Source organism: Heterodontus francisci, chromosome X (assembly GCF_036365525.1).
Source record: "Heterodontus francisci isolate sHetFra1 chromosome X, sHetFra1.hap1, whole genome shotgun sequence".
NCBI lineage: Eukaryota > Metazoa > Chordata > Chondrichthyes > Heterodontiformes > Heterodontidae > Heterodontus > Heterodontus francisci.
Window position 1 is genome coordinate 18,019,455 of NC_090421.1, and position 21,871 is coordinate 18,041,325.

Below are 21,871 nucleotides of genomic sequence, written 5' to 3' on the forward strand. Positions count from 1 at the left end.
TATTCCCCATCACCTCCCTACACTAGGGGCAATTTATAATGGCCAATTTACCTATCAACCTGCAAGTCTTTGGATGTGGGAGGAAACCGGAGCACCCGGGGAAAACCCACGCAGACACAGGGAGAACTTGCAAACTCCGCACAGGCAGTACCCAGAATCGAACCCGGATCCCTGGAGCTGTGAGGCTGCGGTGCTAACCACTGCGCCACTGTGCCACAGAACTGTCTGTTCTGTGTGGCTCATTGACTTCTCCCAGGACTGCCATGTTTATTAAGCTGTACAACTATTGGTTAACCAGGCGGGTGGGGCTAGGCGCACAGATTCTTTTAGCTCAACCCTGGTTGAAGCCTCACAATGTCCCAAAGACTTGGATTTACACACCCGCAACACTCAAACCTTGTCAAGGTCAGACTTTGCATTGGAAACAGTGCCCACTGCCCTGACACTGAATCCTCTGCTGCCACTTGTCTTGCCAAGAATACCTTGGAAAATATTTCCTTCAAGTGCAGTTTAGTCATCTTTTCAAGTCCAGCTCCTCAGGGATACTGAAGGTGGCACCATCACCAATAACTCCCAGCAAGGAATGCAGGGTCCTCCCAGGAAGTGGCTCCTAAAACTATACCTGGTGCTTCCCCTCAAGGTGATAGTCAGTGTCAAACCAGCAAAAAGAAGTAAGCAATGGCATAGTTCAGGATGGTCAACTGGAAGGTGTGAGACACTTACCTCTGTTAAGTCAGCGCTGAACCCACCCTGGCAGTACCCCTGGCCTGCTGGCGTGTGCCAATCTGTCAAAACATGAACAGCACCATTACTTAAATCACAATATCATACACACCAACACAATGCGAAGGAGAGTAGAATGGAGGTGGTGTGACTGAACCAATACTGCTCATGGGAGCTGCCAGGAGAGGCTCATGCTGGGGCTCTGCATGGCCTTATGGCCAACAGATTCTTGCCCACCCTCCATTCTGTGTTATCCTGCCCTCTCAACAGGGCAGGGCACACTCCGTTAAAAAGGAAACACCACATTCTGATCAGCCTCACACGGGCCTGAATTTTACGACACCACAAAGCATTAATGGGGCTGAAAAAAACACCGACAAAACCAGTCCAAAGCACGATGAAGTGCTCTTACCCACATCAAACAGGAGAAAGAACGAATGAGAAACTGGAAGGAGGGTCTCTGGATGAATGCACTACCCAGTATAGCACTGACCAACAGGCTGAAGAGGGCTCCAGGAGCAAGCTCTGGTCCAGGCAATGTTAGCTGAGCTCAGCCAAGGATTGGCAGATAGATCAAGTTCAATCACACAACCCATCGAGGCTCAGACAAGGACTGGTTACTTATGTGAGTCACTAGGGCGGGGTGGGGGGGGGGTGGTGGGGGGGGTCAGTGTTCGAAGGACTTCCACAAAATGGGAGGGGAAATTCAAACACAGGAAAAGTGACAGTGTGAAGGGCAATTTCTCAGAATTATGATTAGCGGGGTGTGGCGGTATTTCCATGGAATACCCCACCAACATCAAAATGGTACAGACACAAGGCAACACTTACTTGTGCGACATGGTGCATACTCCACCACATTGCTGAAGTTCCTGAGAGAGAGGTAGCAGGTCCCCACCAGCTCACGTAGCTGCTCATTGCCTCTCCACTTGTAGCGAGGGGCACAGGCCTGGAAAAGAACGAGATTGGCTGAGAGAAGAGCTCGAGGGAGAAAGAAAGAAAGCGAGAGAGGGAGATTTGCAGACTGTTGCCACCCAGTCAGAAACCATAGGAAAGTTACAGCACAGAAAGAGGCCATTCAGCCCATCGTGTCTGTGCCAGCTGAAAAAACTAGCCGCCCATTCTAATCCCACCTTCCAGCACCTGGTCCGTAGCCTTGCAGGTTACAGCACTTCCAGTGCATGTCCAGGTACCTTTTAAATGAATTGAAGGTTTCTGAAACCACCATCCCTGGCAGTGAATTCCAGACACCCACCACCCTCTGGGTGAAAAAGTTTTTCCTCATGTCCCCTCTAATCCTTCTACCAATCACCTTAAATCTGTGCCCACTGGTAATTGACCTCTCTGCTAGGGGAAACAGGTCCTTCCTGTCTACTCTATCTAGGTCCCTCATAATTTTGTACACCTCAATTAAGTCACCCCTCAGCCTCCTCTGTTCTAATGAAAACAATCCTAGCCTATCCAATCTTTCCTCATAGCTGCAACTTTCAAGCCCTGGTAACATTCTTGTAAATCTCCTCTGTACTCTCTCCAGAGCAATTATGTCCTTCCTGTAATGTGGTGACCAGAACTATATGCAATACTCCAACTGTGGCCTAACCAGCATTTTATACAATTTCCACATTCCATCCCTGCTTTTATATTCTAAACCTCGGCCAATAAAGGAAAGCATTCCATCTGCCTTCTTCACCACTCTATCTACCTGTCCTGCCACCTTCAGGGACCTGTGGACATGCACTCCAAGGTTTCTCACTTCCTCTACCCCTATCAATATCCTCCCGTTTATTGTGTATTCCCTCACTTTGTTGGCCCTCCTAAGTGCATTCCTTCACCCTTCTCAGGATTGAATTCCATTTGCCACTTTTCCACCCACTCAACCAAACCATTGATATCATTCTGGAATCTACAGCCATCCTCTTCACTACACAGCCAATTTTGCGTCATCTGCAATTTCTCAATCATGCCTCCCACATTTAAGTCCAAATCATTAATATATACCACAAACAGCAAGGGACCCAACACTGAGCCCTGTGGAACACCACTGGAAACAGCTTTCCATTCGCAAAAACATCTGTCGACATTACCCTTTGTTTCCTGTCACTGAGCCAATTTTGGATCCAACTTGACACTTTCCCCTGTATTCCATGGACTTTCATTTTACTGACCAGTCTGCCATGCGGGACCTTGTCAAATGCCTTACTAAAATCCATGTAGACTGATCCACTGCACTACCCTCATCAATCCTTCTTGTTACTTCGTCAAAAAATTCAATTAAGTTAGTAAGACACAACCTTCCCTTAACTATTCCATGCTGACTATCCCTGATTAATCCATGCCTTTCTAAGTGACAGTTTATTCTATCTCTCAGAATTGATTCTAATAATTTGCCCACCACTGAGGTCAGACTGACTGGCCTATAATTACCTGGCCTATCCCTCACATCCTTTTTAAACAATGGTACAAAATTTGCAGACCTCCGATCGTCTGGTATCTCACCTGTATCTAGTGAGGATTTGAAGATGATCCTCAGTGCATCCGCTATTTCCTCCCTGGCTTCCTTTAACAGCCTGGGATACAATCTATTCAACCCTGGTGACTTATCCATTTTTAAGGATGTCAGACCCTCTGGTACTTCCTCTCTCATTTTGCTTATCGTATCTAATATTTCACACTCCTCTTTAACTACAATGTCTGCATCATCCCTCTCCTTTGTGAAGACAGAGACAAAGTACTCATTAAGAACCCTGTCCACATCTTCTGCATCCACGTGTAAGTTCCCTTGTACAGCTCTGATCGGCCCTACTCTTTCCTTAGTTATCCTCTTGCTCTTAATGTACTGATACAACAGCTTTAGGTTTTCCTTGATTTTACCTGCCAATAATTTTTTTCACGTCCTCTCTTTGCTTTTCTAATTTCCTTTTTTACTTCACCCCTGAACTTTCTATACTCCTCGAGGCTTTCTAAAATATTAAGTTTTTTGTGACTGGCATAAGCTTTCTTTTTCTGCTTTATCTTACCCTGTAAGCTTCTAGATAACCAGGGGGCTCTAGATTTGGCAGTACCACCCTTTATTTTTGTGGGAACATGCCTACACTGTGCCTGTAGAACCTCGCGTTTGAATGCCTCCCATTGGTTTGCCACTGATTTTCCTTTAAGTATTCGTATCCAATCCACTTTCATAAAATTTGCCTTCCCCCAATTTAGAACTTTTACTCCTGTTCTATCCTTGTCCTTTTCCATAATAATGCTAAACTGAACTGTATTATGGTCAATATCTCCAAAATGGTCACCCACTGCTACTTCATCCATTTACCCAGCTTCATTTCCGAAGACTAAATCTAGAATTGCACTCCATCTCGTTGGACCTGTTACATGCTGGCTAAAAACGTTCCCTCGAATGCAGTTCAAGAATTTTGTGCCCTCTGTGCCCTTCACACTGTTTGTATCCCAGTTGACATTAGGGTCATTGAAATCCCCAACTATTATTGCCCTATAGTTTTTGCACTCAGAAATTTGCTGACATATTTGTTCTTCTATCTCCCTCTCATTATTTGGTGGTCGATAGTACACTCCTGGTAGTGTGACTGCCCCTTTTTTATTTCTGAGCTCAACCCATATGGCCTCATTTGATGATTCATTTAGCATATCATTCCATATTGATTCCTTAACTAATAATGCTACACTCGCTCCTTTTTTACACCCCTCTCTAGCCTGTCTGAAAACTCTATATCCAGGGATATTGAGCTGCCATTTTTGCCCCTCTTTAAGCCAAGTTTCTGTTATAGCAATGATATCATGCTGCCATGTGTCTACCTGTGCCCTCAGCTCATCGGCTTTATTTACTATACTCCTTGCATTTAAATAAATACCTTTTAACACTGCCAAATTCCTGTCCTGCACATTTTTTAACCTTTGCTTCTTCTGTCTTTCAGAATCACTCATTAATTTTCTGCCTCCGTTCCCTGCCCTGAAATTGTCCCATCTGAAAATGCCCTCCGGTTCCCATCCCCCTGCCAATCTAGTTTAAACCATCCTAGCAGCACGAGCAGACCTTCCTGCAAGGATATTTGTCCCAGTTCTGTTCAGGTGCAGACTGTCCGGCTTGTACAGGTCCCACCTTCCCCAGAACCAGTTCCAATGCCCCAGAAGTCTGAAGTCCTCCGTCCTGCACCATCTCTCCAGCCAACCATTCATCTGGTGTATTCTCCTACTTCGATACTCACTAGCATGTGGCCTTGGGAGTAATCTGGAGATTATTGCCTTTGAGGTCCTGCTTGCTAACATCTTTCCCACCTCCCGAAACTCAGCCTGCAGGACCTCATCCCTTGTTTTCACCCATATCGTTGGTACCAATGTGAACCATGACCTCTGGCTGTACAACCTCGCCCTCCAGAATGCTTTGCAGCCGCTCGCTGATATCCATGACCCCTGCACCAGGGAGGCAACATACCATCCTGGAATCATGTCTGCAACTACAGAAACGCCTATCTGTTCCCCTAACTATAAAATCCCCTATCACGATTGCTCTCATGTCTTTTCTCCTCCCTCCCTGCACAGCTGAGTCACCCATGGGATGGGCAATAAATGCTGACCTGGCCAATGATGCCCACATCCCATGAATGAATTAAAAAAAAATTCAGAGGGCAATTAAGAGTCAACCACATTGCTGTGGGTCTGGAGTCCCATGTCGACCAGGTAAGGACGGCAGATTTCCTTCCCTGAAGCACATTAGGGAACGAGGTGGGTTTTTACAACAATTGACAATGGCTTCAGATTTATTAAAGGGAATTCAAGTTTCACCATCTGCCATTGGTCTGGGTCTTTGGATTACAAGTCCAGTGACGTTGCCTCCCTCAGGGTTACAGTTGGTCTCCATTTCCCTTGGTTAATGGAGAGGAAATATCAGACCCAGTTATAGCTCTTCAACACCACCCACGAGCACAGCTTGGTGGCAGAAGATGCTACTCAATGTCTGTAAGAGAACAGCGTGACGGGGGCCGCATGGTGCTGAGAATTTCATCAGAACATTGGACCTTCCTCAAACAGCAGCACAAAGGACTGGGCCCAGCTACAATTCTCTCTGTGGCTAAACAACAAGTTGGATGATCAGCCATGATCATAATGAATGGCGGAGCAGGCTTGAAGAGCCGAATGGCGTACTCCTGCTCCTATTTTCTATGTTTCTATAACCACAACCTTTTATTTTATCCATTCATGGGATGTGGACGTCGCTGGCCAGGCCAGCATTTATTGCCCATTCCTAATTGCCCTTGAGAAGGTGGTGGTGAGCTGCCTTCTTGAACCGCTGCAGTCCATGTGGGGTAGGTACACCCACAGTGCTGTTAGGAAGGGAGTTCCAGGATTTTGACCCAGCGACAGTGAAGGAACGGCGATATAGTTCCAAGTCAGGATGGTGTGTGACTTGGAGGGGAACTTGCAGGTGGTGGTGTTCCCATGCATTTGCTGCCCTGGTCCTTCTAGTTGGTCGAGGTCGCGGGTTTGGAAGGTGCTGTCGAAGGAGCCTTGGTGCATTGCTGCAGTGCATCTTGTAGATGGTGCACACTGCTGCCACTGTGCGTCGGTGGTGGAGGGAGTGAATGTTTGTGGATGGTGTGCCAATCCAGCGGGCTGCTTTGTCCTGGATGGTGTCGGGCTTCTTGAGTGTTGTTGGAGCTGCACCCATCCAGGCAAGTGGAGAGTATTCCATCACACTCCTGACTTGTGCCTTGCAGATGGTGGACAGGCTTTGGGGAGTCAGGAGGCGAGTTACTCGTCTCAGGATTCCTAGCCTCTGACCTGTTCTTGTAGCCACGGTATTTATATGGCTACTCCAGTTCAGTTTCTGGTCAATGGTGACCCCAGGATGTTGATAGAGGGGGATTCAGCGATTGTAATGTCATTGAATGTCAAGAGGAGATGGTTAGATTCTCTTTTGTTGGAGATGGTCACTGCCTGGCACTTGTGTGGCACGAATGTTACTTGCCACTTATCAGCCCAAGCCTGGATATTGTCCAGGTCTTGCTGCATTTCTACACAGACTGCTTCAGTATCTGAGGAATCACGAATGGTGCTGAACATTGTGCAATCATCAGTGAACATCCCCACTTCTGACCTTATGATTGAAGGAAGGTCATTGATGAAGCAGCTGAAGATGGTTGGGTCCAGGACACTACCCTGAGGAACTCCTGCAGTGATGTCCTGGAGCTCAGATGATTGACCTCCAACAACCTGCATTTAAATAGCACCTTTCATGCAGTGAAACAACCCAAGGTGCACAGAGAAGGAGATATTAGGTCAGGTGGCCAAAAGTTTGGTCAAAGAGGTCGGTTTTCAGGAACGTCTTAAAAGGAGGAAAGCGAGGGAGAAAGACAGAGGTTTTAGGGAGGGAACCCCAGAGCTTAGGGCCCAGGCAACTGAAGGTATCGCCGTCAATGGTGGAGCAATGGAAGTGAGCAATGTGTAAAAGACCAGAGTTGCAGGAGCAACTGCCCTGCTGGGATTTGAACTCATGTTCTCCGGATTATTCGTCAAGTAAACATAACGACGACATGACCTTCTACAAACGGTCACCAAATATCAGACTATTGCCGAATGGGATGACATTTGAAAATTTAATACCTGTGTGGGCAGGTTTAATCAGCTCTAACTATTTATCTATTGAACATAATCTGACTGACTGAAGGGGACATCAGTCAACAGCTTCCTGGAACTATCCTGCGAAGCGCAACTTGCAACTTCGATTCTCCCTTTTGAAAGGGCAAAGGCTACAATGAACCTGGATGCAGCCCTTGTTCCTCCCGCCTACACACAGAGCAGACATCCAGATACTGTCAGGAACACTTCATTTAACAGCAACTCCCTGCTGGCAGAGGAAAAGGCAAATTCCAATCGCAGAATTAAAGACTCAAAAAGAGAGACGGCATGAAAGAAAGAGAGGGCATTAAAAAGAGTGCGCGCAAAAAACAAGAGGGAGCAAAAAAAAAAATAAGCAGGCAAGGCACTGACACTGACCAAAACTACCCACGTGCCGTGACACATGTCCACACACATTCATGCTCCCAGTTTAGAATTCTGGAGCTGGAAGTAGTTTGTCCATTCCACAGGGTGACTGAGTTCAATCATGCATTATACAATGAGAGGGGCTCTTGTTACTTGGTCATAATGGAAGGCAGATGAGCTTTTTGGTTGAGTTGAACAGCAGTGTACAGAAGAATTCAGTACAATGTCAGCATGACAGGAATCAGTGTCATACAAACACAGACCAGAATCGCTGCAACTGGATCTATTTAGAATATTGGGCAAATAAACCGCAGTTAACCCAAAACACTTCAATTATGAGTGATCTCCTTAATTAATCCCCTGAAGTTGTTCCACTCTCACTGACAGACCTGTACCCACCAGTACTGCAGCCCAGTGTTACAGTGAGAGACCTGTACCCACCAGTACTTGAAAAAAAAATTCATTCAGGGGATGTGGGCATCGCTGGCTAGGCCAGCATTTATTGCCCATCCCTAATTGCCCTCGAAAAGGTGGTGGTGAGCTGCCTGAATCACTGCAGTCCTTGGGGTGTCGGTACACCCACAGTGCTGTTAGGAAGGGAGTTCCAGGATTTTGACCCAGCGACAGTGAAGGAACGGCGATATAGTTTCAAGTCAGGATGGTGTGTGACTTGGAGGGGAACTTGCAGGTGGTGGTGTTCCCATGTATTTGCTGCCCTTGTCCTTCTAGTTGGTAGAGGTCGTGGGTTTGGAAGGTGCAGTCTAAGGAGCCTTGGTGCATTGCTGCAGTGCATCTTGTAGATGGTACACACTGCTGCCACTGTGCGTCGGTGGTGGAGGGAGTGAATGTTTGCAGATGGGGTGCCAATCAAGTGGGCTGCTTTGTCCTGGATGGTGTCGAGCTTCTTGAGTGTTGTTGGAGCTGCACCCATCCAGGCAAGTGGAGAGTATTCCATCACACTCCTGACTTGTGCCTTGTAGATGGTGGACAGGCTTTGGGGAGATAGGAAGTGAGTTACTCGCTGCAGAATTCCCAGCCTCTGACCTGCTCTTGTAGCCACAGCATTTATGTGGCTGGTCCAGTTCAGTTTCTGGTCAATGGTAACCCCCAGGATAGTGCGGGTTTCAGCGATGGTAATGCCATTGAACGTCAAAGGGAGATGGTTATATTCTCTCTTGTTGGAGATGGTCATTGCCTGGCACTTGTGTGGTGTGAATGTTACTTGCCACTTATCAGCCCAAGCCTGGATATTGTCCAAGTCTTGCTGCATTTCTACACAGGCTGCTTCAGTATCTGAGGAGTTGTGAATGGTGCTGAACATTGTGCAATCATCAGCGAGCATCCCCACTTCTGACCTTATGATTGAAGGAAGGTCATTGATGAAGCAGCTGAAGATGGTTGGGCCTAGGACACTACCCTGAGGAACTCCTGCAGTGATGTCCTGGAGCTGAGATGATTGACCTCCCAACAACCACAACCATCTACCTTTGTGCCAAGTATGACTCCAGCCAGCTGAGCGTTTTCCCCCCCAGTTTCCATTGACTCCAGTTTTGCTCAAACTCCTTGATGCCATACTCGGTCAAATGCTGCCTTGATGTCAAGGGCAGTCACTCTCACCTCACCTCTGGAGTTCAGCTCTGGACCATGGCTGTAATGAGGTCAGGAGCCAAGTGGCCCTGGTGGAACCCAAACTGAGCATCAGTGAGTAGGTTATTACTGAGCAAGTGCTGCTTGATAGCACTGTTAACAACCGCTTCCATCACTTTACTGATGATTGAGAGTAGGCTGATGGGGCGGTAATTGGCCGGCTTGGATTTGTCCTGCTTTTTGTGTACAGGACATACCTGAGCAATTTTCCACATTGCCGGGTAGATGCCAGTATTGTATTATTTTTATTTTTTTTATTATTTAAAGATATAGCACTGACACAAGCCCTTCGGCCCACCGAGTCTGTGCCGACCAACAACCACCCATTTATACTAACCCTACAGTAATCCCATATTCCCTATCACCTCCCTACACTAGGGGCAATTTACAACGGCCAACTTACCTATCACATGCAAGTCTTTGGCTGTGGGAGGAAACCGGAGGACCTGGTGAAAACCCACGCAGACACAAGGAGAACTTGCAAACTCCACACAGGCAGTACCCAGAATCGAACCCGGGTCGCTGGAGCTGTGAAACTGCGGTGCTAACCACTGCGCCACTGTGCTGCCCATACTGTACTGGAACAGCTTCGCAAGGGGCACGGCAAGACCTGGAGCACAGGTCTTCAGTACTATTGCCGGACTAGTGTCAGGGCCCATAGCCTTTGCAGCATCCAGTGCCTTCAGACATTTCTTGATATGAAGTGGAGTGAATCGAACTGGCCCAAGACTGGCACCTGTGATGCTGGAAACTTCAGGAGGAGGTCGAGATGGATCACCTACTGTACTGTACCCCAGTGTTATAGAGTGACAGACCTGTCCCCACCAGTACTGTACCCCAGTGTTATACAGTGACAGACCTGTCCCCACCAGTACTGTACCCCAGTGTTATACAGTGACAGACCTGTCCCCACCAGTACTGTACCCCAGGGTTATACAGTGACAGACCTGTCCCCACCAGTACTGTACCCCAGTGTTATACAGTGACAGACCTGTCCCCACCAGTACTGTACCCCAGGGTTATACAGTGACTGACCTGTCCCCACCAGTACTGTACCCCAGTGTTATACAGTGACAGACCTGTCCCCACCAGTACTGTACCCCAGGGTTATACAGTGACAGACCTGTCCCCACCAGTACTGTACCCCAGTGTTATAGAGTGACAGACCTGTCCCCACCAGTACTGTACCCCAGTGTTATACAGTGACAGACCTGTCCCCACCAGTACTGTACCCCAGTGTTATACAGTGACAGACCTGTCCCCACCAGTACTGTACCCCAGTGTTATACAGTGACAGACCTGTCCCCACCAGTACTGTACCCCAGTGTTATACAGTGACAGACCTGTCCCCACCAGTACTGTACCCCAGTGTTATACAGTGACAGACCTGTCCCCACCAGTACTGTACCCCAGTGTTATACAGTGACAGACCTGTCCCCACCAGTACTGTACCCCAGGGTTATACAGTGACAGACCTGTCCCCACCAGTACTGTACCCCAGGATTATACAGTGACAGACCTGCACCCACCAGTACTGTACCCCAGGATTATACAGTGACAGACCTGTCCCCACCTGAACTGTACCCTCGTGTTATACAGTGACAGACCTGTCCCTACCAGTACTGTACCCCAGTGTTATACAGTGACAGACCTGTACCCACCAGTACTGTACCACAGTGTTATACAGTGACAGACCTGTACCCACCAGTACTGTACCCCAGTGTTATACAGTGACAGACCTGTACCCACCAGTATTGTACCGCAGTGTTATACAGTGACAGACCTGTACCCAGCAGTACAGTATCCCAGTGTTAGACAGTGACAGACCTGTGAAAGGTAGGTTAAGAAACATTCATTTCTATCGTGCCTTTCATGATTTAAGGACACTCCAAAGCATTCCATAGTGAATGAAGTTCTTTTGAATTCTCGTCACTGTTGTAATGCAGGTAAATTGGCAACAAATTTCACACAGCAAGCTCCCAATAACAATAATGAGATAAGTCACCAGATAATGTGTTTTTGTGATATTGGTTGAGGGCTAAATATTGAATTAATTTAACCCTGATCTAATTGAGTGACAGAACAGGCCTGAGGGACTCAATGGCTGACTCCTTTTCCTATATTCCTACTTTCTTCAATTCCGGAGACACCAGCACAATTCTGGAGGATTGGTAAGCCAAGTGTATTGACATATGTATTTCAACTGTTTTGGAGGGCCCAAACTACCCAAACACACCTACAACCAAACATCCCATAACCGGGGTAAGGGAGGGGTGGTGGTGGTGGGTGATGGAGCAGGAAGAAGGTAGAGCGGAGTGAAGTGATAGTAAATGGGTAAGGCTTAAGGAGGAGGATTTGAAAATAAGCGAGAGAAGCAAATGGGAGAGGAAACAAACAAGTTTGTATTGGGGGCCCAAAGCTCAACCATCAATGGATTGGGGAGGGGAGGGGGTGTGGGGGAATATAGAGCGGGTCATCAATGGATCGGGGAGGGGAGGGGGTGGGGGGGAATACAGAGCGGGTCATCAATGGATCGGGGAGGGGAGAGGGGGGGGATACACAGCGGATCAATGGATCGGGGAGGGGGGGGGTACACAGCGGGTCATCAATGGATCGGGGAGGGGGGGGGGGATACACAGCGGGTCATCAATGGATCGGGGAGGGGGTGGGGGGGGATACAGAGCGGGTCATCAATGGATCGGGGAGGGGAGGGGGGGGTGGATACACAGCGGGTCATCAATGGATCGGGGAGGGGGGGGGGGGGGGGAGATACACAGCGGGTCATCAATGGATCGGGGAGGGGAGAGGGGGGGGATACACAGCGGATCAATGGATCGGGGAGGGGGGGGTACACAGCGGGTCATCAATGGATCGGGGAGGGGAGGGGGGGGATACACAGCGGGTCATCAATGGATCGGGGAGGGGAGGGGGGGGGGATACACAGCGGGTCATCAATGGATCGGGGAGGGGAGGGGGGGGGGGATACACAGCGGGTCATCAATGGATCGGGGAGGGGAGGGGGGGGGGATACACAGCGGGTCATCAATGGATCGGGGAGGGGAGGGGGGGGGGATACACAGTGGGTCATCAATGGATCGGGGAGAGGGGGGGGATACACAGCGGATCAATGGATCGGGGAGGGGAGAGGGGGGGGTACACAGCGGGTCACCAATGGATCGGGGAGGGGAGGGGGGGTGGATACACAACGGGTCATCAATGGATCGGGGAGGGGAGGGGGGGTGGATACACAGCGGGTCATCAATGGATCGGGGAGGGGAGGGGGGGGGATACACAACGGGTCATCAATGGATCGGGGAGGGGAGGGGGGGGTGGATACACAGCGGGTCATCAATGGATCGGGGAGGGGAGAGGGGTGGATACACAACGGCCAGCAGGGAGTCACCAGACAGTGCTAAGAACTTTGCTCAATTGTCCCTTTTCCAACCCGTCGTCATCACGCCAAGATATAGTAGCTGGCAGCTGCCCGAGTGGGAGCCATTGATTCAGCATCGAGGGAGGAAGCTGTAATCTCCCTGCTCTCTCGGGCTCAGTCTCCCACCTGTTAGAACCTTTAGCCACTGAGCAGTCAGTAGAGCATAGTGGGCTTTTTCAAGAAAAGTCACCTGGTATCCAGCTCACAGCTAACCCAAGGACTGAACCGTCAGCAGCCGACTTCACACCAACACGACTCAGTGACAGGTCAAGAACCGCACGGCAGAGCGAGCGACTTGCTGGCATTGTGCAGTCTGCCCTTCCATTCAGCACCCACTTGCCCAAGTCCATACATATACACAGCATTGCACCATCTCAATGCCCAACAGTCTGACCCACAGTGATCTCCATCCTCCCCAATGGCATGGAGTACAGGGGCGTGCTCAACACATTCGGAAACACTCCAACTCAGAAACACAACTCACCAGGATAGTGTGATTGTACGCTCGAATCGTTGCACCAAACCACTGGTTAGATTTGAACTCCAGGACTTCGGTCTCATTGTGTAGTCGGTTACCTGCAGGCAAAACACAAGTTCAGTCAATACCAAGAGCGAGAGGTCAACCTATGGAACAGTCGCCCCTGGGAGAGGGTGGAAACAGCATTGATTCCTTCAAATGTAAAAGTAGCTGGATTTCTTTCTGAAAATAATATTTTGGGACAGTCTGTGAGTAATTTAAGATGTGACGTGTGGTGAGTGTAATGTGTTTGGGAGGAGCCAGTGACTTCGGAGCTTTGGTTCCCAAAGCTCTCCACCACTGGGAGTTTCCCTCACCTCATGGACTGCATTTTAAGCGCCGGCCGCTGGGAGTGGCGGTGGGCAAAAAAAATGGCAGCCCGCGTGCACAGCCGCTCATTTAAATACCCTGGTCGGCCCACCCCACCACCCAATCACACGGAGGGGGCGGGCTCTCAGACGCTGCCAATGGCGTCAGCTGCCTTGCATAGGCACTGGCGCCATTTTTCAAGGGCAGCCAGTCCTGCCAGCACATTAAAATTGTTAAAGGGAACCACTGTTCCCTTCCCCACCCCACCCCCATTCTAGTCGCCCCTTTCCCACCCTCCCAAAAACAATGAAATTAAGTATCTGCCCTCCCCCCACCCCCCCCAAAAAAACACACCTTTCAAATATGACCTCCCCCCCCCCACAAACTAAACAAAGTTCACAGTTCACCCCTGCCCACTATCCCCTACACTAATGATGAAAGTTTGACGCTGGCTCACCCCCCGCCCCCGCACCACCCCGTACTAAAAAAATCTCACATTCCCCCCTTCCGCACCACAGTGTCCAACATTAGATATGATTTCGCAATTGGACAACATTTGTTAAACAATCCACAGTGTGCTAAGAATTACACTGACAACCAATTTAAGATTGTCAGTCGGGCTCGCAGTGTGGCGTATTTGCGCGAACTGGAAGCTACATATATTAAATACACAGGGTCCTGTTCCTAGCAGACAGAAAGAACATGTACACACATTGTGCCTGTTTCAGCTAAACAAAATAAGTGACAGCCATTCGCTGGTTCATTCCTCAGGACAATGCCTTGACCAATCAGAGTCAAGCTGCCTGGTTTAAATTTCAAACAAATCTTGGCAGTTAACTGTCAGTCACCATAAACTGGTGCATTCTCCATGGCAACACCTCTACCAGAGTTCACTTGCCAACCAATCAGCACTCTCTTCTCATACAGTCTAAAGTTGTTGTTTTCCCTTACATTGGGTATTCTTGCGGATTATCCTGATGAGTGCAAGACGAAAAGCTTCGACAACATGTCTCTATTTTCAGCAATAATTAACATATGTTAACCCAGGCCCTGTCATCCAGCAACTGGGGGGGGGGGGGGGGCGGGGGGCACAGAGCCTCACTGCTGCCGGGAAGATTGGGCCCGGCCCTCCCGGTGTCAGGCTCAGTGGCAGGCCGATCTTCCAGCCACCCCCTGCCCCGCCACGGAGCCGGACATCGGGGACCCTGTAAAATCCAGCCCCATGTTCGGTCTGTTGCAGACTCATCAATAGAGATTGATTGCTATTGGGAGTCAACAACCCCTTAATCATTGCATCATGTGACAACAAGATGATAGAAGGCAAACTAGGTGGAACTTGCTTTTTTTTCTTCCAGTAATTCCTGTGGTCCTATGTGGTACAGTTCAGCGGGAAAGATGTTCCAACCGAGGAACTGTAAAACCAGCCATCGGGACAGATTTTCCAAGGACATCATCGGCAGTGAAATCTAGACAGCACTGCTCAGTAAATGTGCAAAGATCCCAAAGTTGATGAAACAAGGCTCACTCCTGATTGGCGTCATGGTGGATAAAACAATGAGAAGCAGTTCTGGACCTAAATTGAACAGGGGACCAACCTTTGGTAAGAATTATGGGCGAGTCCTTAAACAAAGTGTTGGGCCAGAACTGAAAATCAAATCTGTTTGACCTAAGCTGAAACGAAAACCAACAGTACAGTTTACATAAGGAATTTGAACAAAGTTCAAAAGTTTAGAACATCAGATATATGAACTCAGGATGAACTGAATTCAGGTCCAAAATAAGAAGTGGCCAATGCCCCAACTGGGTTCAATTGTCAAATAATTTGCATAAAGCACTGAACCAATTAACAACTACGTGGCAACCCACTGACAAATGGATGGTGCTCTTTCAGAGGGGAAGGGTTTGACTCCAGGTTTGGAGCAGGCAGTACGTCCACATTGTGCTCCTCATGCAGTTTGTCACCATCATCGCCCCCCACCCCCACCCCCCCACACAGGGGAGTCCTGTACTCAGTTATTCAAGTGTCTGTTAATGTTCACAAGTGTATCTTTGTAAAGCCAGTAGCTGTAGAGGGAGCAGGGGGCTTTATGGAATGAACCAAATGTGGGAGATGGCATTTTCCTGCAATTTTACCTCATCATTCATTTTGAAACCTTGAATAAAGAGCGAGTCAACGGTGAACTTTCCCAATTAGATTTCTCTTAGGTTGCCCCAGGTTTGACGGGACTGGCCCAGATTCCTTTAGGATCACTTTGCCCAGTGACTTTGATAGCCTTTTCAGCCCCGTCAACTGAGAGATACTTCTATTTGCCTTGCATTGCATTTCGACCATAGCTGCGCAGCCAGGAGGCTCCTGACATCAGGGAGACCTCGAGGGTGATGTCTTTCTGGGAATGACCAGTATCTCTGTTGGGAAGTCCGATCCAGATGAGGCACTGTGAACAACAATCCGCTCCTCGAGGAATAAAGTGTGTTGGAGGGGCCAGCTGTGTACTGGACACAGGAGTAGGGAGTATATGTGACACTGAGAGGGCTCAACATTCTGGTGGTGTGTGCAGAGCATGCATTTCCCCTAAACCAACTAATCTAAAGGGTGGGGAAGATCCTTCATGAAAGGTCAGATTCAGTCCAGTAGCGTCTAGGTCAGTCACCCTCAAAAACACAAACATATAAACCATCAATATTCATTCAGCTTAAACAAAGCAAAGCAGCCTTTACATCTGCAGATAGGCTCTGCCTGAGAGTACGTGCAGGTCATCTGTACAAAGACCGCAGTGTTTGAAGCCAATACACACACTGCTGTAACCACAGTGAAAACTGAACAACCTTATTATTAAACGTGGTAACTAAACTTGACATGACTGCAGTTTATGCCGAGTTAGCTCATCTCAACTGTGAGTGGTGACGCAAATGTGCCTGAAGGGCAGAGTAGGATGGGGGAAAGAGGAGGAGAAAAATTAAACCAGCAAACCAAACCCAAGCTCAGGCCATTGGCTCCCGGTAGCCGGTTGCAATCCGAATGTTGAACTCTGGGAATTCGCTGAGACCGGGAGTGAAAAGACCAGGCAAATACAAGACCTCCGAACAAACTTCCATTGAGCTCACAAACAGGCGCACATACAACAGAAATGAAACATTGCTGTCCAAGATTTAGCTCGCTTTTGGGCTTCTTTCAGTTGGAGACTGTACAGAGGAGTCAAAAGAAAGTCTGACCCCCAGAAATAATGGCCCATTCTACTTCAATACAATGTTATGCCCATTTTTGTCAGTTTGGGCAGTTTGCTTGAGGCAAGAAGCCAAACCGCACAATTCAAATGTGCATCTTGTTAGCAGGTCCTTTTAATCGAGGGATGGTTATTTATATTCACAAAGTCCCCGGTCACTGTTGAGGGAATTATCAAACCTGCAACTTCCAAATCACCCCAGTTTGAGTTGGAGCCTCCAGAAAGAGAGGGTATGGGAGTGAAAGCTTGGAGGAAAATAAGCAAGTGAACTTCCGCAGTTGTTGAGTGAAGGATTTAAAAAAAACACAACTATGTAAACATATAATTTAGTCACGGAGTCAACATGAAGTGGCAAAGGTTTATTTCCTGTGGCTACTGTAAATATGTGTCTTTTAGGATTTAAATAAATTATGTGTTTGGTAAAACAAAGTCCAGTATAGGATTACTGTTTCGAAGAGGAGGAGGAGCCAATGAAGGCTCTGTTCGAATAAATTTGATCGAGGTATAGTAAGCAGAGTAAAATTATGTTCCTGGTCAAAGGAACTGAGGCTTGACTTCAAGATCAGTGCGAGTCATCGAAATGAAAACATTTCAAAATACAAAGGGTAAAAGGACCCTCCAGATTGGCCAGCACGAACAGAGTCGCATGCAGAGATGTGGCTTACATTTAGCTTGAAGTGAGGAGTTTCCCATCACATCATTTTCAACTTGACTGGGATCTAAAATCCCACTGAGCCTAGAATCCAGGCCGACATTCCCAGTGCAGGACTGAGGGAGTGCGGCACTATCAGAGGTGCCATCTTTTGGATGAGCCCATATTTATCCCTCAACCAACATTGCTAACCGATTAGCTGGTCATTTATCTCATTACTGTTTGTGGGATTTTGCTGTGTGAACATTGGCTGCCACATTTTCTACATTACAATAGTAAATCTCCATCATGGAAATCATTAGTTGCTGAATAGAACGCAGTCGTAGCAACTATTACATTGGCCAGACAGTGCTGGCTCCCAGTGCTAAACTGCTGCAGGCCAAAGTTGAAGCCACCAGATTTGCGGAGGCTGGCGATTGGCCTGACCAAATCTGGGCCTCTTGTTGTGTCAGGCCTTCACCCAAGGAGCTGGCGGGACATAAAACTGGTTCTCATGTCAGCCGCCTTGTCCAATTGGATAGCTCACTAATCTGGGAAGGGCTGCAGACACATTTTGACCGTTTACTCATTGTGGTGGTGGGGGAAAGGGGGGAGGAAGTTGGTTGAGGAGTCTTACCCCCATCCCTAATGGCACGTGAGAGGGGAGCTGCGGGGGTTAAAATTTCAAAAATCTGAAGCCTGAATCCAACTCGTCCCCTTCCGTTTTTAACCTGCTCTCCAGAGGTGGGCCGGTGGTTAGAATATGTTAACGAGGCTCTGTGCCTCAGATTTGAACAGCGAGGTGGTTTAATGGCCGTGGGTGGATTTCCGAGGGCTCAGGACAACCGAAAGCTGGAGGGAGGCGAGAATGGGCGGAGCCAGCAGGTAAGGGCCTTTCCAGCACTGCTTGTGGGCCAGGAGGAAGAGGAGAAAGAGGAGAAAGAGGAGGCGGAGAAGAAGGGGGAGGAGGGCTTCCCTCTGGGCCCCTCTAAGTAAACTGCTTCCCTCCCTGCTCTAAACCCCCTGGTGATCTGCCCAGCTCCCCCAACCCACAATCTCTTCCACTCCCTCCACACCCTCCAATCCCCCTCTCCCTCCATTCGCTGCCAACCAGCCAATACCAGGCCATGAAGTCATTAAGCCTGAATGCTGTCCCATGTACAACTTCACCCAAACACTGGACTCGATCCAGTCAATGTGATCTAGAAAAACAACTGCCCCAACACTACTTTTCTGATAATGATCGGAGCATAAACAGATGACATTGGTCCAGAATTTCCTGGATCGGGGCATCTGGAACCAACAGTCCATCTCCTCAACCAGTGAAAAAAAGCGATAAACAGAGATGACAGAGCAGGAAATCAGGTGAAGTAAAGTCAAATTGGAGACAAAAAGAGAAATAAGGAGGAAGACTGAATTTAAAAAAAGAGAAAAAAGACAAAAGGGAAAGCAAGAGAAAGTATTTAAAAAATTCCATTTTAAATTTTATAAATCTCTCGGAACAATTTCCTACCTGCGGGATAGAGCTTCCAGTTTTAACTTGCGGAGACTTGCAATTCATGTCGCATCTCACCCTCAGCACAAAGTGCTGACTTTTACACAATAATAATGCACAGTGCCGCGAACACAACATTATTTTTCCACCAGTCTCTGGGCTATTGTAGCCAGTCTCTGGGCTATTGTAGCCAGTCTCTAAGTTAGTAACATTCTTGCTCCCCACCCGCACAACCCCCACCCTCCGACCCCCGATTCAGAAGATCAGAGGATCAAGCCCCACGTGCATTACTGAGGGTGTGCTGCACTGCTGGGAGGTGTCATCTGACAGACCAGACATTAAATAGCTGTAAAAGAGCCCAGGACACTAAGAGCAGAGCGTTCTCCTGGCTCAATAATTATCGCTCAACCAACAGCATCGCAAAAAGACAAATTGACTGGCCACTCATTGCAGTTGCTGTTTGTGGGATCTTGCTGTGTACAACACAATGGCTACAAAAGCTGTGCTACAAAATAATACATTAAGTGTGAAGCACTTTGACATCTGTGACACAAGCCCCCCGGTAAAAATGCTAAGCTCCCTTTTTGTTTAGTTTCAGTAATTCCAGATGTTTGAAATGATTATGCTATTTACTCTATCTGTTGGCTATTTTCCAGGATCATTCCTCCCTTCATTTCATGTCCATTAAAAGGCTAGAACTGGAATTGCCTGATTGGGTATTTCAGTGCCTTGCCGACTCTCTCAGCACCAAGTGGAGCAACTTGTCCCTTGATTCACCAGGGCTGGTGTTGAAGTTTGTGATTTTAATTGTCCTCGTGCAGTTCTACCTCCAGTCTTCATCCATCATCAGACGCTCCAGTCTTTAGTCCCACAGGGTGAATGCGACTGTTTTATTTGGGGCCTACACTTCCTTTGGAGCCTGATGAAATTCAAACCAAATGTCTGCCCAGCAGATTCAACATCTTTTCACTTCCAACAAAACCTCCATTCTTTCCTGGAAGCTGCATATGTTATTTTTTTCCGTAATCTATCTGCATTAAAGTGTCCTTCCCTCCCATGTGGCCTCAATTCTTCACCTCCACCCCTCCCCCGCCAAATGTGCCTCACCGTCTCCTCCTTCCCATGTGGCTTCCCCTCCCATTGGATCCAGTTTTACAAATGAGAAATCCAGGCGGCTTTCCTAAGAATCGAGTCTCCTCGATTGCCATTTGCCTCTCTGCCTCACAGTTGCATTTGATGACGTGCCCTTGCAAAGGTCAGATGTCACCGGTTACGTGGAGGACGTCATGCACGCTAAACTGCCTGCTTTCATTCAGAGGTCATTTTGGGAAGAGGAATAAACAGAATGCAAGAACAATTAAAGCCCAGAAGGTGCAGTGCTCAAAATACCACGCAGGCCGACAAACAGGACTGAAGACAGGATCCTTGGTTTCCTGTCTAACCAAAGTTGCTGGGAGGTGCAGTGCTGTCACCCTCTCTCACCAGTCTGACCCACAATGTGCTTAGGAAGCAGGATCTGAGAGAGCATCAAAAGGCCCAGAGTCAAAATAAGCACTCATTTCCTGAGCACAACCCCCTTTCCTGCATCACTGCGGTACGGTCTGACACAGGACCGACAGCACAGACTGCTGGCAGGCGGCACACACCCTCAGTGGTGGTCAAGCCCAATTATCGATTCAAGTCAGGAGTTTACAACACTCACTTCCCAATGAGTCACAATTGCTTTTACAGCCAAGGAAGTACTTTTTGAAGAACAGTTATTACAATGTAGGAAACCAGTTTGCACACAGCAAGCTCCCACAGAGAGCAATGAAATACATCACAAAACTGTTGACAAACCTGTTGGGAGTTTTTTGAAGATATTACCTGTAGTATAGATAAAGGAGAACCAGTGGATGTGGTGTATTTGGATTTACAGAAGGTTTTTGATAAGGTCTCACACAGGAGGTTAGTAAACAAAATTAGAGCACATGGGATTGGGGGTAACATACTGGTATGGATTGAGAATTGGTTAACAGACAGAAAGCAGACAGTAGGAATAAATGGGTTCCCAGGATAGCAGGCTGTTTCTAGTGGGATACCGCAACTTGGGCGACAGTTGTACACAATCTATATAAATGACTTGGATCTGGGGACCAAATGTAATATTTCCAAATTTGCTGATGACACAAAACTAGGAGGGAATGTAAGTTGTGAGGAGGATGCAAGGAGGCTTCAAGGAGACTTGGACAGGCTAAGTGACTGGGCAAGGACATGGAAGATGGAGAATAATGTGAATACGTGTGAAGCGATCCACTTTGGTAAGAGGAATAGAAAGAGAGTATTTCTTAAATGGTGGGAGGATGAGATGTGTTGATGTGCAAAGGGACCTTGGTGTCCTTGTTCATGAGTCACTTAAAGCTAGTATGCAGGTGCAGCAAGAATTAGGAAGGCAAATGGTATGTTGGCCTTCATCGTAAGGGGTTTTGAGTACAGGTATAAAGATGTTTTGCTGTAATTGTATAGAGTCTTGGTGAGATTGCACCTGGAGTATTGTGTACAGCTTTGGTCTCCTTATCTAAGGAAGGATATAGTTGCTATAGAGGGAGTGCAATGGAGGTTCATCAGACTAATCCCTGGGATGGGGGGGATTGTTTTATGAGGAGAGATTGAGGAAACTGGGCCTGTATTCTCCAGAGTTTTGAAGAGTGAGAGGTGATCTCATTGAAACGTACAAAATTCTTACAGGACGCGAGAGGGTGGCTGTGGATAGGATGTCTCCCCTGGCTGGTGAGTCCAGAACTAGGGGACACAGTATCAGAATAAGGGGCAGGCCATTCAAGACTGAATTGAGGAGGAATTTCTTTACTCAGAGGGTGGTGAATCTGTGGAATTCTCTACCCGAGGAGGCTGT

General features: G+C 48.0%; 1 protein-coding gene across 2 annotated transcripts in view; it reads right to left on the reverse strand.

Annotated features, from left to right (window-relative positions):
* Positions 1-21,871, reverse strand: part of LOC137358727 (integrin alpha-5-like) — a 231,295-nt gene that overhangs the window by 62,309 nt on the left and 147,115 nt on the right. For both annotated transcript variants that reach the window (XM_068024987.1, XM_068024985.1), the window contains exons 3-5: positions 13,287-13,378; positions 1,555-1,672; positions 724-785 (exon numbers count right to left, since the gene is read on the reverse strand). In XM_068024987.1, the coding sequence (XP_067881088.1) occupies positions 724-785; positions 1,555-1,672; positions 13,287-13,378 (272 nt within the window). The remainder of the gene's footprint in view (positions 1-723; positions 786-1,554; positions 1,673-13,286; positions 13,379-21,871) is intronic.